At 41.8% G+C, this 23,753-nt stretch overlaps 1 protein-coding gene across 3 annotated transcripts in view; it reads right to left on the reverse strand.

Moving 5' to 3' along the window:
• SLC12A7 (solute carrier family 12 member 7) overlaps positions 1 to 23,753 on the reverse strand; it is a gene marked incomplete at its 5' end in the record, with an annotated part of 97,170 nt that overhangs the window by 43,594 nt on the left and 29,823 nt on the right. For all 3 annotated transcript variants that reach the window (XM_083749678.1, XM_083749680.1, XM_083749679.1), the window contains 4 exons: positions 312 to 366; positions 3,965 to 4,111; positions 5,174 to 5,296; positions 7,434 to 7,528. In XM_083749678.1, coding sequence (XP_083605804.1) covers positions 312 to 366; positions 3,965 to 4,111; positions 5,174 to 5,296; positions 7,434 to 7,528 — 420 coding nt within the window. The remainder of the gene's footprint in view (positions 1 to 311; positions 367 to 3,964; positions 4,112 to 5,173; positions 5,297 to 7,433; positions 7,529 to 23,753) is intronic.

A 23,753-nucleotide genomic window follows, 5' to 3' on the forward strand; every position in this document is an offset into this window, starting at 1 on the left:
GGCAGAATTGCAGGCACCTTGATATAGTCAGTCCTGTTCCATCAGAGTAAGCTGTCCTCAAGAAAGCAGGCAAGAAGAGAGAGACCGGAACAAGCATCATTACGGGAAGAATGCCAGAGCCTTTCCTTGGTACCTACCCCACTGACAGACCTAGGAAATGTGTGCCTATGCCCAGAACAGCAGGAGATACTTTGTTGTCCACTCCTCACATACCCACTTCATCATAGTGAGAAGCATTTCATCTGTATTCCATTATCATTTAGCATGTGCACTAAACATACTTTTAATATATAAGTAAAATTTGTAATTACCTGGAACTACACCATTTGTTGCTATTGCACTCATTGATATTGCAGTTAGCAGAGTCTGAAAAAAAAAAGTGATATTGGAGAATGTTACTTGCAAATTTAAGAAGCCACAGCTGACGACAGTTAGTATAGTAAGAGCAGAAGCTCCCAGCACATTGAGGGTGTAGGACCCATGAGTTAAATCTTTATAAAAAGCAAAAGATGTATGCATTCAAGTACAAGAGAGCACTAAAATTATTGATCCATATGAAATGCCAGTGGCATCTCCTTATTCTTGCATCTTATGTCAGAAATCATGCTTTTGCAATAGTATATAAATTGGTGAAGACACTGTAGTTAAAATGGTTCAAGTGGAGACAAGAACCAAGGCATAAGTTTTACTGATGGTTACTGACTCAGCACATATTAAAAGGTAAAGGGACCCCTGACCATTAGGTCCAGTCGTGGCTGACTCTGGGGTTGCGGTGCTCATCTCGCTTTATTGGCCGAGGGAGCCAGCGTACAGCTTCCAGGTCATGTGGCCAGCATGACTAAGCCGCTTCTGGCGAACCAAAGCAGCGCACAGAAACAGCGTTTACCTTCCTGCTGGAGCGGTACCTATTTATCTACTTGCACTTTCACGTGCTTTTGAACTGCTAGGTTGGCAGGAGCAGGGACCGAGCGATGGGAGCTCACCCCGTCGCGGGGATTCGAACTGCCGACCTTCTGATCGGCAAGTCCTAGGCTCTGTGGTTTAACCCACAGCGCCACCCGCATAAGCACATATTACTCTTCATTTATGTAGTGCTGGTATAAACAAAGACTCAGACACTGGATTCTTGGTGTAGAAGTGAGAAAGACTAACCATCACCCATGTATCCTTTTCATCTGCCTACTAATACAGCAAAGAGAAGCTATTTATACATATCTATATCCCATTCTTCCTTTCAAAGTTCAGAGCTGTTTAGGCACTGATGAGGCCCCGTCTGCTTGGCATTAACAACATTGCAGCCTTAGATGCCCTCAAATAATACAACAGGCAAAGTTTGAGAATGAGAATGTCTGACAGTTGGTTTCTCTAACAGTTAAGCCCCTCAGAACAGGTGAAGCACAAGACACTTAAATAGATGTGAATTGATTGGGTTATTTATATATGTGTGTCTGTGTGCTTCCAGTAGTTTTAAAATGGCAAGTGGGAAGGTCCAGCTGCAGGAATGGGAAAGAAAACCACTGTTTGTACCATAAATCCTAAAATAAAATATTTTGTGAGTCTACAAGAAAGAAAGGAATATTCATTGGTATTGGTCAGCTGGCTGTATGGCTTTCATCAATGGAACAGGCAGGGAAACAATTTCATTCAGTCCCCTTTGCTTTGTGCCCTATTACTACTACTACTATGATGGTCTAGAGCAGATTTAGGAAGGATGTGGGGGGGCTGCACTGGAGGGAGGAATAATAAAAAATTGCTTCCCTTCCCATTCCGCTGACCAAAACCTTACCATAAGCTGAGTGACATTCTTGGATACAACCCAATCTTTTCAAAAATGCATTTGGATTTAAAGAACTATTAAACCTATTGAATGTTATGCTAGTTTTCCATAATCTAACTAAAACACAAATATAGTATGTATGTTTAATATCGTCCTAACAGAAAAACAAAAATCAAACCCATATATCCAAAACACTCTAACAGGATGACATTTCAAGGTTAGAAAGAACTGTTTTCCTCTTTCAGTCATATTCCTTGCCATGAAATCAAATCAGGAGATGGAAGAAAGCCAGGTATGGGTCAAAGCTCCAGGGCTGAAACATGTGCAGACTTAAGCCCAAATCACTACAATGGCACGGAACCCATGTCTGTTGGCTCTGAACTTCGGAAACAATATCTCACTTGATGAGTTGTTAGGAAATGATGTTGCTATTTAAAGTGAGAGCAGTTGGAAACAAAAGTAAGGGAAACTGTCCAAACTGGTGACCAAGCCAATCAGCTGTTGGGTAAGAGCCTCCCATTTGTTTTCACATCCTATTTATTCTCTCATTGAATGTATGACTTCCCCTGAGAATTAAAATCTCTTTTACAGTGTCAGAATCTAAAATGAAATGAAAGAAAAGCAAAAGACTTGGGTGACCCAGAAAGAGTATCTCTTCTCTGATTTAGATGTGGGGTAGTGGCATTGACACCAATTAAGCCTTTAATTTGATCAGAAGGAAGAGAAACAACTAGTTCCCATCCTCATGATGCTCAACCTGGACAATGGCTTATCTCCCTAATTCATTGGTGACTGTGTTGTGTGCCACAGATAAAACACATTTTTATAAATATATTGTCTTTCTATGCCCTTACTTGGCACAGCCCTTTTCCACCAATCAGCCACAAAAGAGTTCTATTTTTTGAACTGCAACTACACTTGGCTTGCATTATATTTTTGAACTGAAAAAAAGGTTCGTTCATGAGAAATCCTAGCCTAAACAAGGTGCTGCTCTTTTGGCACTAGAGACTGAGATTATACAAATGAGGCTAAAAATGTTGGCCTTCCTGAAAGCTACTTGATGTTGCTTTACAATATCCATAACGCAGCCGCTTAGGACATAGCAGAAGAAGAAGAAGAAGAAGAAGAAGAAGAAGAAGAAGAAGAAGAAGAAGAAGAAGAGGAGTAGTAGTTTGGATTTGATATCCCGCCTTTCACTCCCTTTTAAGGAGTCTCAAAGCGGCTAACATTCTCCTTTCCCTTCCTCCCCCACAACAAACACTCTGTGAGGTGAGTGGGGCTGAGAGACTTCAAAGAAGTGTGACTGGCCCAAAGTCACCCAGCAGCTGCATGTGGAGGAGTGGAGACGCAAACCCGGTTCACCAGATTATGAGACTACCGCTCTTAGCCACTACACCACACTGGCTCATATAATCTCTATCTATCTTGCACCCAGTCTTACATAGCTTGCTCCCCGTAAATGCTTGAATACAGTTACAAGACGACAATGGAAAATCACTAGAATGCAGAACAGCATTTAATAATAATAATAATTTTTTATTTATACCCCGCCTTCCCCAGCCAAGACCGGGCTCAGGGCGGCTAACAACCAATAATAAAAACAAGTTGATTAAAATACAGTTTTAAAAAGATTAAAATACAACATTAAAACATTAGGATGCATCCTCTTCACAGGAGGAGAAAGGAAAAAGAAAGAGGGGGAGGGAATCAAACTGATTCTAAGCCAAATGCCAGATGGAACAACTCTGTCTTACAGGCCCTGTGGAAAGAAATCAGATCTCACAGGGCCCCGGTCTCATGAGACAGAGCGTTCCACCAAGCCGGAGCCAGTGTTGAGAAGGCCTGGCTCTGGTTGAGGCTAATCTAACTTCCTTAGGGACCGGGACCTCTAGGGTGTTGCTATTTATGGACCTTAAGGTCCTCCGTGGGGCATACCAGGAGAGGCGGTCCCATAGGTACGAGGGTCCTAGGCCATGAAGGGCTTTAAAGGTCAAAACCAGAACCTTAAATCTGATCCTGTACTCCACCGGGAGCCAGTGCAGCTGGAAAAGCACTGGGTGAATATGCTCCCATGGCAGAGACACTGTGAGGAGCCTCGCTGCAGCATTCTGCACCCGCTGGTTTCTGGGACAGCTTCAAGGGCAGCCCCATGTAGAGCTAAACATAAAAAGTGGCAGTTGTACTTACGCCAGAACAGCACATGAATACAATGATGAAAGATTCAAGAACTCCTGCTGTTCCCACAATCCATGTCAGTCTCAGGAATAGGATAACTCCTAAAATGTTCTGTAGACAGGGCAGATACACACCAATGAAAGTGCCCATACGTGGAGCCTAAAAAACCCACAGAAAACGTAATCGTTAGTATACTTTTTGACCAATGTATCTGGATTAAGCAAGACAGCCTTTTCCCCAAAGAAACAAATTTTTCATAAAGGCTAAAAAATCCTCTGAAACGGGATGCAGCCAGTAACATATACACATAGAGAATCACAGAAATATTCAGAAACTCTTTGAGGAGCTTTTATGTTTCTCACACTACAACCTCAGAAATGTATGTCATATGCCCTAGGAAAGAAGCTTCTACTACATACAATCAGAGTCACATGGCTCTCAGTCTTTCACCCAAATGTAGGTATGACCATGATCAGACAAGAACAATAGTGCAAGGCCATATCTTCTGAGATTAGTTAACGCAACTGTAACCACAGAAAAGAAGCTATTTTGGGGAGCAAGAAAAATTGGAACTGAAGGATAACAGTTGCCCCACCATAGCAAGGAAAGTCGTATTTGGCAAAGATCTAGATGCACTCCCTCAGAGTCTTCAACTTCAGCTGGCTCCTGACAGATTTGGGTTTTGTCTGGTCTCTCTTCAGTTGCCCCCATTGTGTGAAGAATGTCACAGAGTACTAGCCCCCTTGTATTCCCCTTTAGTATGCTCTGTGGCTATAGGTTGAATAATTCTAGGGCTTATTGATCATGGCCCAAAATTTTAAAGTTTAAACAAAATCTCCTATTTTGCAAGGCCCCAGAAAAAGAAATATATCAGAGGTTACCAGCCACTTGCCCATGGCAACACCTGTTCCTTCAGTTGCCTCTATTGGCATGTTAATATCCATGATCACTGTGTCACTCTTTCCAAACCACGGAAAAGGGGAAGAGGCAAAAACAGAGTGTAGTGTGTATTTTGACACTCTCCAAAAGTAAACTTGTTGTATGTATGGCTGATAACTAGCAATATTTTAATTTTTCCTAGATAGAACTGAGAGAAATGAATCATATTTCATTTTATCATTATCAGTAATATTTATTACCTATTTTGTATGATAGACAGCCCACCTCTCCAATGAAGAAGCTATGCTACCAATTGTTAATTAAAAGTTTTGGCATTTGTACCTTTATTTCCTTACGTTTGCTATCTTCATCTTCTTCATGTTCTACCACTCCTTGAGTAACATTGGTATAGTTGGCTAGCTTATTAAGAAGAGATGATACCATGGGGTTGCTATCCATTTCTTCCTGTTGGGATTTTGAAAAATATGTTAAATATCAAGGTCCAATATATAGGAACACATTTCAGAACAGGTAAAAGCATCATATATCTATGCAAATTCTGCTGCTACAACCTTTTTACTGTGAAATAATGAGGATTTCAAGGATTCTTTGTTATTATTGCAAAATAAAAGTTGTTAACAAATATTATTTGTGTACAAAATAAAACCACAGGTCTATTTCTGCTAAGATCCTTCTTAACATGGTTAAACGTTCAAATTCAAACTCTCCTAAGTAATTCTTATATTTTTTGTAAATAGAGTTCATGATTGCAAATTATATTTACTCAAGTTTTACATGAGATAAATGTATTTGCCATGGCAACCTCCCAAGCTTTGGTGAGTGCTACTTCCTTCCTCTCTGAAAAAAGCAATGACACACAAGCAGGCTTAAAGGTTGCTTAAGGTTGTTCCAAGGATACACTCAAGTTTAAAAGATGTAGAGATACAGGAAGCTAGATAAGTCACTCTGAAGGATCATTTGGAAGGCAAGACAAATGGTGTTATATTTGCTAACTGGAGATATCTGGGATTCCAGAATAAAAACAAAAAGAAGGAGGAAGTCATGCCAGGCTGGGCTGAACATACGTATAGAGAAAGATATGATATGCAAGTCCTTCCACTTACAGTTCAGGCCACTTAGAACATTAGCAAAGTTGGGAGTATTTTTTATTCCAACATGCTAGGACCAACCGGGAAGGACTGAATGAAAAATGGAAATGAGTGAAGGAAAAAGCATGCAGGGTTGGGCTGAAAAGTTCTTTAAGAATGTAAGAATGCTGGAACAATCAAATGGCCCATGTGGTCCAGCAACCTGTTCTCACAGTAGCCAACCAGGTGCCTTTCGAGCACAAGAGCATTCTCCCCTCCTGCGGCTTCCATCAACTAGTATTCATAAGCATTGCTGCCTTCAACTACGGCAGCAGAGCAGAGCCATTATGGTTAGTAGCCATTGATAGCCGTCTCTTCCATGAATTTGTCTAGTCCTCAAAGTCATCTGTGTTGGTGGCCATCATAGTCTCCTATGGAAGCGAGTTCCATAGTTTAACTATGTGCTTTGTGAAGAAGTACTTAACTTGATGGCTAGCTCAGTTTCTAATTTCAAACAAGTGAAGCAAATCTTTCAAAATGGTTCTCTGTAAGGTCATTCAGCTTTTTATTCAGAATGCAAATGCTTCATTACAGCTGGCTGATGAGCCTCAATGGAAATATTTGCTACAAATATTTGCTAAAATAAAATGAGGCTGCATTTTAAATTGCATTTTAACCTGTATTTTAAATTGGTCCCCCCCCCTTCCTCTCTTTCCCCCCTATTATGTTTTTACTGTGATTTTATTTTATTGGTGTTAGCTGCCCTGAGCCCGGCTCTGGCCGGGGAGGGCGGGGTATAAATAAAATAATAATAATAATAATAATAATAATAATAATAATAATAATAATAATAATTACTACAAGAAACAAACCTGAGGGCTGAGTTCAACACTCCCCTCTCTTCTCCACATGTGGCCTGGAGAATGCATTTGCATGCATTTAGTTTCATTTTCCACAAATCCTGGCCTGTCATGTCATACAAACCAGAAATCATAGTTTAATGCAAACTCTGCTTGGTTAAACAAGCAGCTTACTGACTCGTGGTTTGAAGTTGGCCTGTTTTGAAAAAACCAAAGTTTGTTTTGCACCACAACACAACAAGCCAAGGTTAGTGGAAAGTGAAACTAAACTCATTTTCCCAAACACTGGAGAGGCGGAGTGCAGAAACTCAGGACTTCCCTCAAGCTTATTCCTTGTACAGTAGCAACAAACCATGATTTAGTGTTATATATCAACATGGTAGTATTAGACTTCATAGAAGTGACAATTTGTGGATCCCTAGGATTATATATGCAGCTAAGTCCTAAGCAGATTCTCTGAAATTTACAAACCTAAGTTACTCATATTTAACTTAGGTTTATTAACCTCAGTGGGACTATTCTGACCCTGGTCTTACAGAATAGATTGCAAGAAAACAGAGCAAGTACTGCTACTTGAATAAAAATACATAAATGTAACACTTCATACTTAGAACCTAGTAACAGGGATTTTGGGAAATAAGTTATCAAAAGTACCTCAAAAAGAGCCATATTTTTCCCTTCGTAAATGTTTCCTCTCTCCATGCTGTCATTATTGATAAATGGGCTGCTTTCCCTTGGAATCCCATCACCTACCATGAAACAATGAATACAAGCAGGGTTATTTTTTAATGTACAAACAAACCAAACATCAACCTAAAAGTAGTAATAAAAACAATCATAAGAGCAAGATGAATAAAATCACAAGATAATCAAGTAACCATCATAATGATAATAAAAAAGCTTTAAAAAGTAGCATAGAATATATGTACAAGGTTCATATTTGTACCAAAAATGCCAAATAATCATGAATGTTGCCAAATAAATCATATTTAATGGGAATACGCCAACCATGTTTGTTCATATGCATCACAGTCCCCAAGCAGAAACAAAGGGGTCCACATCACCCGGGGAATCATATTTTATGAGTCAGCTTTTTTCAGAAATGACAATAAATATGACTTGTTAAATCCACAGATCCATAGAATAACAAGATGCATCCTTCCACCCTGGAGAGATCACTAGACAAGTGGCAACCAACAGATACAGAATTAATTGTTGAGAGGTTAAGTCAACACTGACACTGTCAAAAATGGATAAGAGACATAGCTTAGCATCCAAGTGATTGTTTGCCAACAATAATATCAATCTCCATTACAACTTGCTTCCAGAACTTGTGTATAGTTACATACCCACCACGTATGCCGATATATTATGCTGGTGGGATTGTAAGGTATAAGAAACAAAACCACAGTTATAAGCAGATATATCAAAGCATTTAACTGTACACACAAATATTCCAGTAAGACCTTTAATTCCGTAACTCTATGTGTGACAGAACAGTATTTGTCTCCAAGTATCTGAATGAAACTTTACAGAATCTGTGGGGATTCAGACCTTGTTTTAATAAATTACGTGACACTAAAAGTTTATATTAAACATAAATCTGCTTTTTCTGGAAGAATATCCAACTGTCAACACCACTACAATCTGCTAGAGAGGAAAACAATTGAGAAGCTCCCAAAGAACTGAACTTACAAGTAAAAAATCATGGAAACCTAAGCCCACTTTCATGGTTCTAGTTCCCACACTCAGCAATTTGTTATTCCACACCTCCAGTGTCCCCAAACACTAACCAAAGTACACAGTCAGATCACATGAGATGATGTCTATAAACTGCCCACAAAAAACCAGACTTGCAAGGATCTGTACTCTGAACTGCATGAACTCCACACAACTTTAAAGTGCAAAAGGTGCAGAATTCTTCATGTAAAACTTCGTATATGTTCCAAAAAAATTCCAGAGTTGTATGTACGGTATTAAATGGCATACAGAACATGGTATAGATATGCAGTATTTTTCGAATCACACACTTTCATTCTGCTTCATATTCAAACTCCGTTTTCCTAAAGATGCACAATTTCTCTGTGTGCATCACAATTATTATTTTTTACAATCTCCAAATGTTCTTACTTCCCAGTTTTATTTGCAGTAGTTGCTTACATAAAAAATTGTCCTTGTTTGGTGACTATAACTTTCCAGACCAGAATTTAGCATTCAAAAAAACTTTTTCAAAGCAAATTATCTTAACCATTGCCATCTAATTGTCTTCTGTGACTTTCCACCCTCCTTGTGTCCAGGGTACCTATTTGGCACCTCAATGCTGTTTATGAGAGTAAAAGAAATTGCCATACAATAAATGAACTCTAACAAATAGCAAATCCTATCCCAAGTCCAGTTCTTTCATCACTATGACATTTTTTTTCTAGTTACTGGTAGGTAGCCGTGTTGATCTGAGGCAGTCAAAACAAAATTTTAAAAAATCCTTCCAGTAGCACCTTAAGGTAAAGGTAAAGGGACCCCTGACCATTAGGTCCAGTCATGGCTGACTCTGGGGTTGCGGCGCTCATCTCACTTTATTGGCTGAGGGAGCCAGCGTACAGCTTCCGAGTCATGTGGCCAGCATGACTAAGCCGCTTCTAGCGAACCAGAGCATCATACGAAAAAGCCGTTTACCTTCCCACCGGAGAGGTACCTATTTATCTACTTGCACTTTGATGTGCTTTCAAACTGCTAGGTTGGCAGGAGCAGAGACCAAGCAACGGGAGTTCACCCCGTCACGGGGATTCGAACCACCGACCTTCTGATCGGCAAGTCCTAGGCTCTGTGGTTTAACCCACAGCGCCACCCGCATCCCCCAGTAACACCTTAGAGACTAACTAAGTTTGTTATTAGTATGAGCTTTCCTGTGCATGCACACTTCTTCTTCTTTTTTTTTTCTAGAAATGTTTCTCCAAGAGATCCAGGATTAATGCTCAGATATGGATGAGATCTGAGTGAGTAGTGGGCATGAGAGTAGAAAGTGGATGAGACAAGCCACCAACATGTAAAAGGTCAGCAAGAGCCTGTGCGGTCCTGATTTTAAGTGATTTATTTTGCGCTAGCAGTTTACTTGCAAAACGTTTATAGTCTCCTCCCCACTATGTGTGGTCTCTCTAGTGTAGTTGTATTAGAAAAGCTCTTCCAGACATGATAATGAGCTTCTTTCTGCTTAGTTGCAACAGAAGTCATGCTTGCAGACATCCATGAAAACAGGACTTTCAGCACCAGTGTAGTGCATACTTTCAACAAGAACTGGCTCCCTCCTAATTCTACCTCATCACAACCTAACAGTATATATTAAAGGGGGATCTTTTCCAGCCTGAGAGCCACATGTCAGTGGTGGGTGGGTCCAGAAACAAGTGGATGGAGCAACAAATGTACATTTTACCTTTGAGTTCTGCTCATTTTGCATTCTGCCAACTCAACTGCACCTCTGAGAGAATGCGTAATGTCATTTCTGATCTCTCCTTTCATTACACATTTAGTGTCCAAAGAAGAACAGAAAAGAAGCCACTGTTCCTTACTCTCCTTATCCTTTGATTCCACTTTTGATCAAACAGGTTTGTAGTCACGCAAGACTTTCAGCCATACAAGCCAAATGTGCCTACCAATTACATAAGACAAGACTTATTCCTAAAGGAAAACAGCAGTACTTTTTAGACCACTAAAAAAGAAAAAGAATAGAAGATGAAGAATGAAGCAAAGAACTTTCAACCAGTTTTTATTTCTAAAAATAGAACTACTGCAGGGGAAAATACCCAAACACAAATGTAAAAACAGCCTAATACATGTTTTACAAACTGTAAAGCAATAAACTGCAAACAAAGCTTTAATAGGTTTGCCCAGACACGTTCTATGAGTAGCGCTAGAAACTATCAACATCACAATGAAGATTTAACAATGTAATCAAGCAATACATTTCTGTTTTGAAAAGCAGGCAAGACAAATCTTGTATCTGTTTTGCAGTAGTTATATAGCAGATTAGCCAGATCCTGACTGGCAGAACGCTTTCAAAGTAATGAACTTGTTGCATGCCAAAAAGGCAGCACACTTCCTCTCTTCTATCCACCAGCTATAACAGGTATCTTTAGAATTCTTTTTTTCAGCCAATGTTTGGCAATTTACAGACATTACCTGAAGTCAGAGTCACAAAAATATGTCCCAACACCAATGACCACATTCGGAGCAGATCTAGATCCAGAACCACACTGCTAATGGGTATTTGACTTATTATTGATTTTGTTGTTGGTGTTATTAATTATTAAAATTTATATAGCACCCTTCACTCGCAGATCTCAGGGCGGCTCACAACACAAAAATACAACATAAGAGTAGGAAATGCACGATAAAAACAAGAACTACCACCACCACACAAAAAACAATACCCACCACCCCTTGCGCCTCCCACAACCTTTTTTTAAAAGGGTGTAAGATGTTTATCAGCCAAAGGCCTGGTGGAAGAGGAACATTTTCACATGGCGCCTAAAGGTGTATAATGAAGGCGCCAGGCAAGCCTTCCTTGGGAGAGCATTCCACAAAGGAGGAGCCACCACAGAAAAGGCCTGTTCTTGTGTTGCCACCTTCTGGACTGCTTGTGGAGGACGGAAATGAAGGAGGTCCTCAGATGATGATATCAGGGTCTAGGTAGGTTCATACGGAGAGAGGCAGACCTTGAGGTATTGTGGTTCTGAGCCATTTAGGGCTTCATGGGTCAAAATCAGTGCTTTGAATTGGGCCCAGAAACTCATTGGCAGCCAGTTCAGTTGGACCAGGATCTGTGTAATATGCTCAAACCCTCTTGTCACGGTGAGCAACCTGGCCACCGAATTCTGCACTAGCTGAAGTTTCAGAACCATCTTCAGAGGTAGCTGTACAGATAACATGTTGCAGTAATTCTAAACCTTGTTGTTGTTGTTGTTGTTTAGTCGTTTAGTCGTGTCCGACTCTTCGTGACCCCATGGACCAGAGAACGCCAGGCACCTCTGTCCTCCACTGCCTCCCGCAGTTTGCTCAAACTCATGCTGGTAACCTCGAAAACACTATCCAACCATCTCGTCCTCTGCCGTCCCCTTCTCCTTGTGCCCTCCATCTTTCCCAACATCAGGGTCTTCTCCAGGGAGTCTTCTCTTCTCATGAGGTGGCCAAAGTACTGGAGCCTCAGCTTCACAATCTGTCCTTCCAGTGAGCACTCAGGGTTGATTTCCTTCAGTATGGAGAGGTTTGATCTTCTTGCAGTCCATGGGACTCTCAAGAGTCTCCTCCAGCACCATAATTCAAAAGCATCAATTCTTCGGCGATCAGCCTTCTTTATGGTCCAGCTCTCACTTCCATACATCACTACTGGGAAAACCATAGCTTTAACTATACGAACCTTTGTTGGCAAGGTGATGTCTCTACTTCTCAAGATGCTGTCTAGGCCTGTCATTGCCCTTCTCCCAAGAAGCAGGCGTCTTTTAATTTCGTGGCTGCTGTCACCATCTGCAGTGATCATTGAGCCCAAGAAAGTAAAATCTCTCACTACCTCCATTTCTTCCCCTTCTATTTGCCAGGAGGTGATGGGACCAGTGGCCATGATCTTCGTTTTTTTGATGTTGAGCTTCAGGCCATATTTTGCGCTCTCCTCTTTCACCCTCATTAAAAGGTTCTTTAATTCCTCCTCACTTTCTGCCATCAAGGTTGTGTCATCTGCATATCTGAGGTTGTTGATATTTCTTCCGGCAATCTTAATTCCGGCTAGGGATTCATCCAGCCCAGCCTTTCGCATGATGAATTCTGCATATAAGTTAAATAAGCAGGGAGACAAAATACAGCCTTGTCGTACTCCTTTCCCAATTTTGAACCAATCAGTTGTTCCATATCCAGTTCTAACTGTAGCTTCTTGTCCCACATAGAGATTTCTCAGGAGACAGATGAGGTGATCTGGCACTCCCATTTCTTTAAGAACTTGCCATAGTTTGCCGTGGTCGACACAGTCAAAAGCTTTTGCATAGTCAATGAAGCAGAAGTAGATGTCTTTCTGGAACTCTCTAGCTTTCTCCATAATCCAGCGCATGTTTGCAATTTGGTCTCTGGTTCCTCTGCCTCTTCTAAATCCAGCTTGCACTTCTGGGAGTTCTCGGTCCACATACTGCTTGAGCCTTCCTTGTAGAATTTTAAGCATAACCTTGCTAGCATGTGAAATGAGTGCAATTGTGCGGTAGTTGGAGCATTCTTTGGCACTGCCCTTCTTTGGGATTGGGATGTAGACTGATCTTCTCCAATCCTCTGGCCACTGCTGAGTTTTCCAAACTTGCTGGCATATTGAGTGTAGCACCTTAACAGCATTATCTTTTAAAATTTTAAATAGTTCAGCTGGAATGCCATCACTTCCACTGGCCTTGTTATTTGCAGTGCTTTCTAAGGCCCATTTGACTTCACTTTCCAGGATGTCTGGCTCAAGGTCAGCAACCACACTACCTGGGGTATACGAGACATCCATTTCTTTCTGGTATAATTCCTCTGTGTATTCTTGCCACCTCTTCTTGATGTCTTCTGCTTCTGTTAGGTCCTTTCCACTTTTGTCCTTTATTGTGGAAATCTTTGTACGAAATGTTCCTTTCATATCTCCAATTTTCTTGAACAGATCTCTGGTTCTTCCCATTCTATTGCTTTCCTCTATTTCTTTGCATTGCTCGTTTAAGAAGGTCTTCTTGTCTCTCCTTGCTATTCTTTGGAAATCTGCATTCAATTTCCTGTATCTTTCACCATCTCCCTCGCATTTTGCTTGCCTTCTCTCCCCCGCTATTTGTAAGGCCTCATTGGACAGCCACTTTGCTTTCTTGCATTTCCTTTTCATTGGGATGGTTTTCGTTGCTGCCTCCTGTATAATGTTACGAGCCTCCATCCATAGTTCTTCAGGCATTCTGTCCACCAAATCTAAATCCTTAAACCTGTTCCTCACTTCCACTGTGTATTCATAAGGGATTTGACTTAGATTGTATCTTACCGGCCCAGTGGTTTTTCCTACTTTCTTCAGTTTAAGCTTGAATTTTGCTATAAGAAGCTGATGATCTGAGCCACAGTCAGCTCCAGGTCTTGTTTTTGCTGACTGTATAGAGCTTCTCCATCTTTGGCTGCAGAGAATATAATCAATCTGATTTCGATGCTGCCCATCTGGTGATGTCCATGTGTAGAGTCGTCTCTTGTGTTGCTGGAAAAGCGTGTTTGTGATGACCAGCTTGTTCTCTTGACAGAACTCTATTAGCCTTTGCCCTGCTTCGTTTTGATCTCCAAGGCCAAACTTGCCAGTTGTTCCTTTTATCTCTTGACTCCCTACTTTAGCATTCCAATCCCCTATAATGAGAAGAACATCCTTATTTGGTGTCACTTCTATAAGGTCTTGTAAGTCTTCATAGAATTGGTCAATTTCAGTTTCTTCAGCACAAGTAGTTGGTGCATAAACTTGGATTACTGTGATGTTAAAAGGTCTGCCTTGGATTCGTATCGAGATCATTCTATCATTTTTGAGATTGCATCCCAGTACAGCTTTCCACTCTTTTGTTGACTATGAGGGCCACTCCATTTCTTTTATGGGTTTCTTGCCCACAGTAGTAGATATGATGGTCATCCGAACTGAATTCACCCATTCCCGTCCATTTTAGTTCACTGATGCCCAGGATGTCAATATTTATTCTTGCCATCTCATTTTTGACCACCTCCAACTTACCCAGGTTCATGGTTCTTACATTCCAGGTTCCTATGCAATATTTTTCTTTACAGCATTGGACTTTCCTTTCGCTTTCAGGCATATCCGCAACTGAGCGTCCTTTCGGCTTTGGCCCAGCCGCTTCATCAGCTCTGGATCTACTTGTACTTGCCCTCCGCTCTTCCCCAGTAGCATGTTGGACGCCTTCCGACCTGAGGGGCTCATCTTCCAGCGTCATATCTTTTATATGCCTGTTGTCTTTGTCCATGGAGTTTTCTTGGCAGGGATACTGGAGTGGCTTGCTGGTTCCTCCTCCAGGTGGATCACGTTTGGTCAAAACTCTCCACTATGACCTGTTCATCTTGGGTGCCCTGCTCGGCATAGTTCATAGCTTCTCTGAGTTCTTCAAGCCCCTTCGCCACGGCAAGGCAGTGATCCATGAAGGGGAATTCTAAACCTAGGGGTTACCAGACCATAAACAACAGTTAGGCTATCTCTGAACCACTAACAGTGCCTCAGTCTTATCTGATTGAGCTTCAGTTTGTTGGCTCTCATCCACTCCTTTACCGAGGCAAGACAATGGTCCAGCATATCCACTGCCTCACCTGCAAATGTAAAGGAGAAGTAGAGCTGAGTGTCATCAGCATATTGCTGACAATGTTCTCCAACCCTCCAGATGACCCCAACTCAGTGGTTTCATGTAGATTTAGAGGATAAAATTGAACAGTGAGAAACCCCACTGAATAATAATAATAATAATAATAATAATAATAATAATAATTTATTATTTATACCCCGCCCATCTGGCTGGGCTTCCCCAGCCACTCGGGGCGGCTTCCAAAAAATATTAAAATACTATAATACATCAAACATTAAAAGCTTCCTTAGACAGGGCTGCCTTCAGATGTCTTTTAAAGGTCTGGTAGTTGTTTATCTCTTTGACATCTGGTGGGAGGGCGTTCCACCGGGAAGGTGCCACTACCGAGAAGGCCCTCTGCCTGGTTCCCTGTAACTTGGCTTCTCGCAGTGAGGGAACCACCAGAAGGCCCTCGGCGCTGGACCTCAGTGTCCGGGTAGAACGATGGGGGTGGAGACGCTCCTTCAGATATACTGGACCAAGGCCGTTTAGGGCTCCACGGGGCTGAAGCATCACTCTCTAGAAACGTCCATCCAAGTAGGACTAGAACCATCAAAAAGCAGTGCCACCCACCCACAACTCCGCTACAGAAGGGTATCGAACAATTCTGAGAGTCGAGAAGACTTAACAGGGACACACAATCCCTGTCTTTCTCCTGACAGAGGTCTCTGTATAGAAAGCAGGTACACTCACAGAAGAAAGCCCTCAACAATCTCAATGAGCTATATATATGATATAGGGAAGAGGTATTTCTTCAGACAGGCAGCATCCAGTCTGTGCAGAGCTTTAAAAGGTCAAAATCAGCATCTCTGCCTGCTTGTCTCAGGTACACTTCAGTGTTCGTATTTACGACCTGTATATCTCTTTCCTTCATGCTGGAACTCTAGATGGTTTATTTCAGATTCCTAAGAGATACCCCTTCCAAGTAATGACCGGATAGACCAGGGGTCTGCAACCCGCGGCTCCGGAGCCGCATGTGGCTCTTTTACACCTTTGCCGCGGCTCCGGGGCAGATACTAGCGAGGGGAGGAGGCGCATTGTGCGCCCCGACACTCCCCACTGTGGCGGGCGCTGTACTGGCTGTGACGTCGCATGGGGGCGGTGTGTGTGTTAGTCATGCACCATCCTGATGTCACCTTCCCGCCTGCCTGCCCGCTACATTGTAAGGGGCATGTACGCTGGTCACTGCATTGAAGGGGAGTGAAGAACACGCACACACAAAAAGGTAACTTATTAATTTAACGTTTATTTCTATGAGGAGGAGTAATTCTGAGGGGTCAAACAAAGAAATAATAAAAAAGTGACAAAAAAGTTTTGCGGCTCCCAGTTTATTTTTTTCCGGAAGTGGCTCTTTTTGTCTTAAAGGTTGCAGACCCCTGGGATAGACATATGCGTAGCTTAAGCAAGATTGCCATGTACGGCTATGGGAATGTATGTATAGCTATGGGAAAGGCTTTATTAGATGATAGAAATAGTGAAAGGTTAAGGAAATATGCTATCAAATACACAAAAGAATTAAGATGAAATATATCAAACTGATAGAATTAGTAGGTGCAGTGTCAATAATAATAATAATAATCTGGTTGGGTTTCCCCAAGTGTTAAGTAGAAATAATAAAAACAGTAAAACATCTTAAGGGCTATAACATACATTCTTCAAAAACAAAGGAGGGTTATCAAGACTTTTGAACTGGATTATTATCCACCTGGCTTGCCTTTAAAAAAGTGGTGGTTTCAGGCTCAGATGCCAAGCAAACATCTTCTGAGTTATGCATTGCTTGCCTCCTGAGTTCAATTTGGTTTTGAAAAGTTCTTGGGCTGCAGAAAATATGCTCTCATTTTATTTTCCAACTCTATGATTCTATTACCTGAAGTGAAAATTGATTTGAGAATGTTGAAAAATGATTACAAATATGAAAATAGAGGGGCAGAATAGAACACAGGAATGGAGGGGAGGCTAAAGCTGAGGGAGGCTAGAAATGGAGAAAAGAAGATGGAAGGGGGAAGAGGTCCTCGCTTCCTCACAGCCCCCACCCCACTTTATGAAATGTCATAGACAAATACTGAGGCAACTGAGACAGTATGAATTGTTGAATGATGCCATGTAAAAAGGAAGCAGTCCTCTGCAAAAAGAGCAACTTGTTTACAGGAACATTTCTAACCTCTGTAATTCACAACAAAGTGAATTAATTTACTAATGTGACCAAATTTATTAGAAAGTCTTCCATTCTAAAGATAATACTGAAATTTAGGCTTCATATCTAAGAAATGGACACGAGTGCTAAAAGAAAAAGTAGTACACACATCTGAAGCCTTTGCTTGATGTTTTTATTGCAACAATTCCTTCACAGGGCCAGCATTTTATCTACAGTGGAGGTGTTAAAAACAGGTTTACATGAATTCAGTTGCGCAAATTGGATGGGGTGGAGGAAGGTTTGTTAATTCAAATAGGTTAGTAACAATCTATTAACTTTCGACAAAATGATTTTAAACAAATACAATCCTTTGCGAACCAATTTTCCTAGCTTCCTTATCTACAGGCACCTGCAACAAACAGAACAAAAATAAAGAGCATGACTATCCTGTTGACCTTTGAGCCTAATGAGTCTTATCCTTAGGAAGCCTATAAATCTTATTTAAAAAATCCTCAGCATTACACATCCTCAGAAAAGGAAGGATTATTCCTCATTAACCCATTTGTATTAGTGTGGCAAGGTATAGCATATCTCCTGTTCAAAACACAACACTTTAGGTGTAAAAGGAAACAAGATTTCTACCCGAAAATTAGTAATGGAACAGTTTAGCAGCCAACAAGCAAACAGGACTTGTCTTCTGAAGCACCTCTTTCACAAACACTAGAGGAGGTCAGAGGAAATTGTGAAACACTTTTAGTGGGACTTAAAGCACACTTAAGAATGTGTCTGACTGTAGCAAAGACAAATAATATTAGCACCTACAGTAAATACAAAATTGTGAGCTGTAGGCAGTATGAAATAGCAACATACGGTAAGCGCACGTAAAATAAGACCTATGATCACCGCAGCTTTTTGGCAGCCAATTATGACCTTTTCTCATACTGTACTAGTTACAGATTTAAAATTTTAATACAGTATACACAAATAGAGATAGTAATACTGATTAGTATTGCTAGTATTATTTGGATTGCGTGCAAGCCTGTTCACCAGCTGAAATCTTCTCCAAGTGACAAAAGCCTTTTCAGCTGTGGCACTCACAACTGTGAAACTCACTCACTAGACATGCTCACCTACAATGTTCACCTATGCTTTACATACCTATTCCCTCATGCCTTCAGTGGCTTATAACTTGCTTCTATTTTTTAATCTGCTTTTACATGAGTTTTCCATTTGCCTGTCACTCCCTTTTTTATCTGCTGCGCTGCTCTGGTTCACCGGAAGTGGCTTAGTCATGCTGGCCACATGACCCGGAAGCTGTATGCTGGCTTCTTCAGCCAGTAAAGCGAGATGAGCACCGCAACCCCAGAGTCATTCACAACTGGACTTAACTGTCAGGGGTCCTTTACCTTTATTATATTCTTGCATTGTATATTTTATTGCACTTTGAGGTTTACTGCAGTCTACCTTGAGCTATTCTGCAAAAGGAAGGGAATAAATATTTTAATTTAATGAACAAGTCCCTAAACCCAACTCTTCCCCATGTCACTGTTTGTCCAACCCCAGTGCTAACAAACTCTGAATCATTAAGATTCATAGACAGTTATGCCAGCTCTGCTATTGTGCGATAAGTACTCCCATCAATAGGAACAAGGAATTTTGGATTACTCTACAGTCCTCTGAACTCCAACTTAGACTTCATTTTTAATCTTGGGTCATTGATATGTTTCTCTGTAAATTCCATCCAATGAAGACCCTGCTGCTGCCATTTATATTATTCTCCTGGACTTCTCAGCGATATTCAATACCATCAACAATGATATCCTCCTGGATCACTTATATGGTTTGGGTTTGGGAGGCCCACCCTTAGTGGTTCAGACCTTTGTTGGAAGAGTATTTCCAGAAGGTAGTGCTGAGGGACAGCTGCTTTGCCGCATGGTCAGTGGTTCAAAACTGTTTTTTATGCTCTTTGACATTTATATGAAACTGCTGGTAGAAATAATCCAGAGGTCTGGGTCGCACTGTCATCAGTACACAAATGACATACATTTCATTTCCATCTTCAGATCCCAGGGAGGCTGTAGAAGTCTTACATGGGCAATTTTGGGATGGAGAAGGCAAAACAAATCAAAATTAAATCCATGTAAGATGGAGGAATTGTGAGTCAGGCCATTGTCTGCTCCAGAAGGTAGTTTACAGCTGGTCCCACATGAAGTGGCAGTCCCCCTGAAGATCCAAGTTCACAGTTTGGGAGTCCTTCTGAATAACATGCTGACAGATGGCATCAACAGCCAGAGGTGGACTTCTTCAGCTTTGCCCTGTGGGCCAGCTGCGTCTCTATCTAGAGAGGTCTGGCCTAGCACAGTAACCTCTGCCCTAGTCATGTCCAGGCTTGACTACTGTAACTTGTTTCATGTGGGGCTGCCTTTAAAGATAGCTCGGAAGCTTCAGCAGGTAGAAAATGCCACTGCTAGTCCCAACAGGTGATAGATGGCCAGATCAAACAAAGCACTCTTATCAGCTGCACTGGTTGCCACTGTACATCTCGGCCCATTTTAAGGTACTGGTTTTAACCTTTGCTTGCCACCAAAAATCAGTGAGATGTAAGAGAAATATATGAAAGAAAGGGCTTTTTCTGTGGTAGCCCCTACTCTGGAACTTCCTATGTGTTGACATTTGGAAGTCCTATACAGCTGGACTGTAAAGCTGTTTCAAGTGGCTTTTGGACTGGTAAATTATTCACATGTGTGGATCTTTTATTGCTAATTTTCTCAGCTATATTTTATAGAACTTCTTATCCGAAATGTTCTTTAGGAATGTTAGGGTTGCTATTTTATTCTGTTTCAGTCAATGTATTCTTATTTTACTATGTAAACTGCTTTGGATGTTTTTTTTACTTCTAAAGGCAACATATAAATGTTTAAAATAAATAAAATAAAAATAAATATTACCTATCTCAAGAAAAAATAAAGATCACACAACAATACCTCATCTTGCCCCTGGCTAATGACACTTCCAATTCAAATTACATTTCTTAGCCATAGATTGGTACGTAGCCTGCAGGCGTTTGTTGGACTACAATTCCCATCATCCCTGACTACTGGCTATGCTGGCTGGAGTCTATGGGAAAAGGAGCCCCAAACCTGAGAGCCTCCTGGTCTTGTACTGACCTGTAAGATCACTAGGCCTGGGAAATATATCACCCAGGACCAGTAAGGAGGCTGCTGAGCAGACTGAGGGAGAAACAAACTAGCTGGGAGCTGGAGGCAGAGGGACTCAAGCGGCAGCAGTTTCATCAGCGATATACCGCTGGTGAAACCGCCATCGCACTCTGCCCCTCTTTAATCTGCTTGGCTGAGGAGTGCCCTCACCTCAGCCAAGCAATTTTATGGAGCCCCTGACCTACCACTGGCTCACATGAGCCAGTGGTGGGATGAGGGCTCTGTTAAAGTGCTCCCCCTCCCCAGCTGAGAGAGCCCTGACCTGGCTCCTGCTTGCATGAGAGTAGGAGCGGGATCAGGGCTGTGCAGCTGAGAAGTGCAAGCCTGCCTTTCCTAGATGAGAAAGGCCTGGTGTGCTGAGCCAGAAAGACGGAGCTCATCCTCCCAGTGGAAGGCAGCCAGGCGGTGTAGGGGCTGTTTGATGCTGCTGGTGGTTCCAGAGTTGTCCAACAGCCCCTTGCAAAATGCAGAAAGGGTGGCTTTGCACCCCACGCCTTATGGAATTCAGCAGGTGGGCTGTGTCCTTTCTCCTGGGGTAAATGACTCCCCACCACCACCGGAAAGAAGCAGCACACCCGCACTGGCAAAGGCTAAGGCAGTCAAATGCAAGGAGCCTGACAGGCTTGGTCCGTCTTCGGGGAGTGGGGAGCAAGCAGGCAAATCAAAAGCAGAGGGAGCCTGGCCAAGGCGCCCTGAGTCCCCTGCTGGTTGTGTGCTGGTTCTGCTGGGGGCAGGAGCTCACCTGTCCCCCAGCTGAGCAGCAGGCTTGAGCCAGTTGTATTGGCCTCAGACTGGGAGGTGCTGGGGTGAAAACGCCTCAGCTCCCATGGTGAGAGTTGCAGCAGTTTCACCCAGCACCTCGCCAGTTGGGGCCGATGCAGCTTTTTTCAACATCACTGTTTATCACTACACTGTGATGCTGAAAACCCAACACTGCCCAGCCCTAAGGATCATCTGGGGAAATTCTACTTATCACAGGTTGGTGATCCAAGAAAGGGCATTTCCCACCATTACCCTTGTACTGTGAAATTTCCTTCCCTCTGCCCTGTGTGAAAGATTGTGCACCAGCTGCTTCAGGTATATTGTAAAAACATATTTTTGTCTAGGCAAAGTAAAGCAGCAGCATCTGGAAGGCACCAGTGGTTAGTCACACAACTCACATCTGATATAAATTCAAGAGTTGGGTGGAATTCAGAGGCCGTTGTCCCATAATAACCAACAATATCAGTGCCCTGACTTAGTCCCAGTTGAAACCAGTGAGACTAAGGCATGCTTTAAAATTGCAGTATTGAAGCCTAGGAAAATAAAAGTGATAGTTCTGCAGCTAAAAAAAAGAAAGATAGATATGTGGCAATATACACCAAATATTTGTAACCATTGTTTGTATATTGACTTATTGTGCAATATCACCCACTGCTAGGCATATTAAACCTAGGGTTTTAGTGAGGCGACTGTACAAACTCTGCAGAAGGTTGCAAAAATTTCCCAGCTGTTCAAAGCTATTTGGTCTAAAGTGTGAAATCCTATTAAATCAACAAGCCTTTGTCACATCAATAAACTACCATGAAACAGACTGTGAGGATAGAAGCTCCCATGTCTCAGCATATATGCATCACACAGCAAATTGTGTGAAAAGGAAAGGATCAGTGATCCTTCTCTTCAAGTAATTTTCCACGCTGGCAAGGGATGCAAAAACTGCCATGGCTGGTTTGAAATTCATTGATAGTGATGGATCTCAACAGGGGGAACATATTAAAATCTAAAATCAAATGAGCCAGTCTGCTCTGAAAAATATATTGGGTGGTATCCAACTAAACAGTTCCACTAGCATAAAGACTTTTAGCTGTGCAATGCACCTTCCCCAACCCCTCCTCTCCCAGTTACCCCCTAAATTTGTTCTGGGGATTCCACCAATCCTTTGAAAAAGATTTAAGGGGCATATAGAGGGCACATGGCGAAAGTTGAGTGCGGAGAAGTTCCACTGCACAACTAAAAGTCCTTGCACCAGCAGAACTGTTAAGTTGGATATCATCCATTGCTTATATCCTGGCCTCATTCTACAGTAACCAACAGGTTTCAACTTGGAAGACAAAGCATTCCATTCCTATACTATTAATTCACATTCTCCCACAACCATTTCCACCCCCACTTGTACTGCTGCCCCTGGATGAATAGCTCGCAACTTTCTGCCCTCTACATCCTTGCTTGCCTGTTCTCCGACCCAGACCATGGGTCTTCTACATCCACCTCTGTGCCACTCCACAGGCTGAAAAAAGGAACCCTGCCCAGAAGAATCTGGGGAAATGCTGTCAGAGAACCTCAAACCTGTTGGGAGCTCTCACAACCCACCTGGCTCTCTTTATACTAATGAAATGGGCTGGATGATACTAGGAAGTTGTGAGTGGAGAGATGTTCCAAGTTTTCTAACCTCCTCAGCTGATGTCTCCAGTTTTTTCTTAGCATCAGGCAGAAAAAGAGAAGCCCTGCTGGAAGATGGTTCTAAGGTAGAGGGGTGGAAGGGAGCCCTTGTGTCACTCAAGGTTACCTTCTAGTTTTCTTAAAAGGCCAGCCAAGATGAGCAGCAATGAGTAGAACACAAGCTCAGACATTAGGCAAGAGAACAGCTTGGATGGAAATTGCCTGTCCATTCAATGATTAACAGAGGGGTGGGGGAGGCTGTTGTGGTCTCTCTTTTTGCAAGGTTGTTTTTGAGAACATTGTTTTACGATTGATTATTAAGATCATAATGTTTCTAGGGTTTATTATATCCAAGAAGCATCTTACATAGTTTATGAACTCTTCCAGCACAACTTAATAACAAAGTTGAACCATCCACTTTAGAAGCAATTATAATCTTCTATACTGGTGCTCCTTGAAATATGAAGATTCAGTTTAATTGATGGGCCACTTGCCAATTCCACCAAGGAAAGCTAAAATTGTCAAGGATTGCTATATTTAGCATCTTATTGGATAATCAGCAACAACAGACTTTAATAGCGGCAGATTTGTGTGCTCTTACACCTTTTCTGATGAGAACACAGGAAGCACGTTCAAATAAATGTGAGCAAAACAAGTACTGTACCACATTAATAAAAATGTGTATAGTTTTATTTTTAAAGTAACTAAAAAATTATCAGGATATATTTAAATGTTGGTAACAGGGGGCTAATAATCCTCCATCTTGGTGGATTTCAGTTGTTAGTTACAACTTAAAACACAACTGCATGGAAGCTATTCAGTAAAGGACTTGTGAAGCAACACC

This window comes from Podarcis gaigeae (assembly GCF_964106915.1).
Source record: "Podarcis gaigeae genome assembly, chromosome: 7".
NCBI classification, from domain to species: Eukaryota; Metazoa; Chordata; class Lepidosauria; order Squamata; family Lacertidae; genus Podarcis; species Podarcis gaigeae.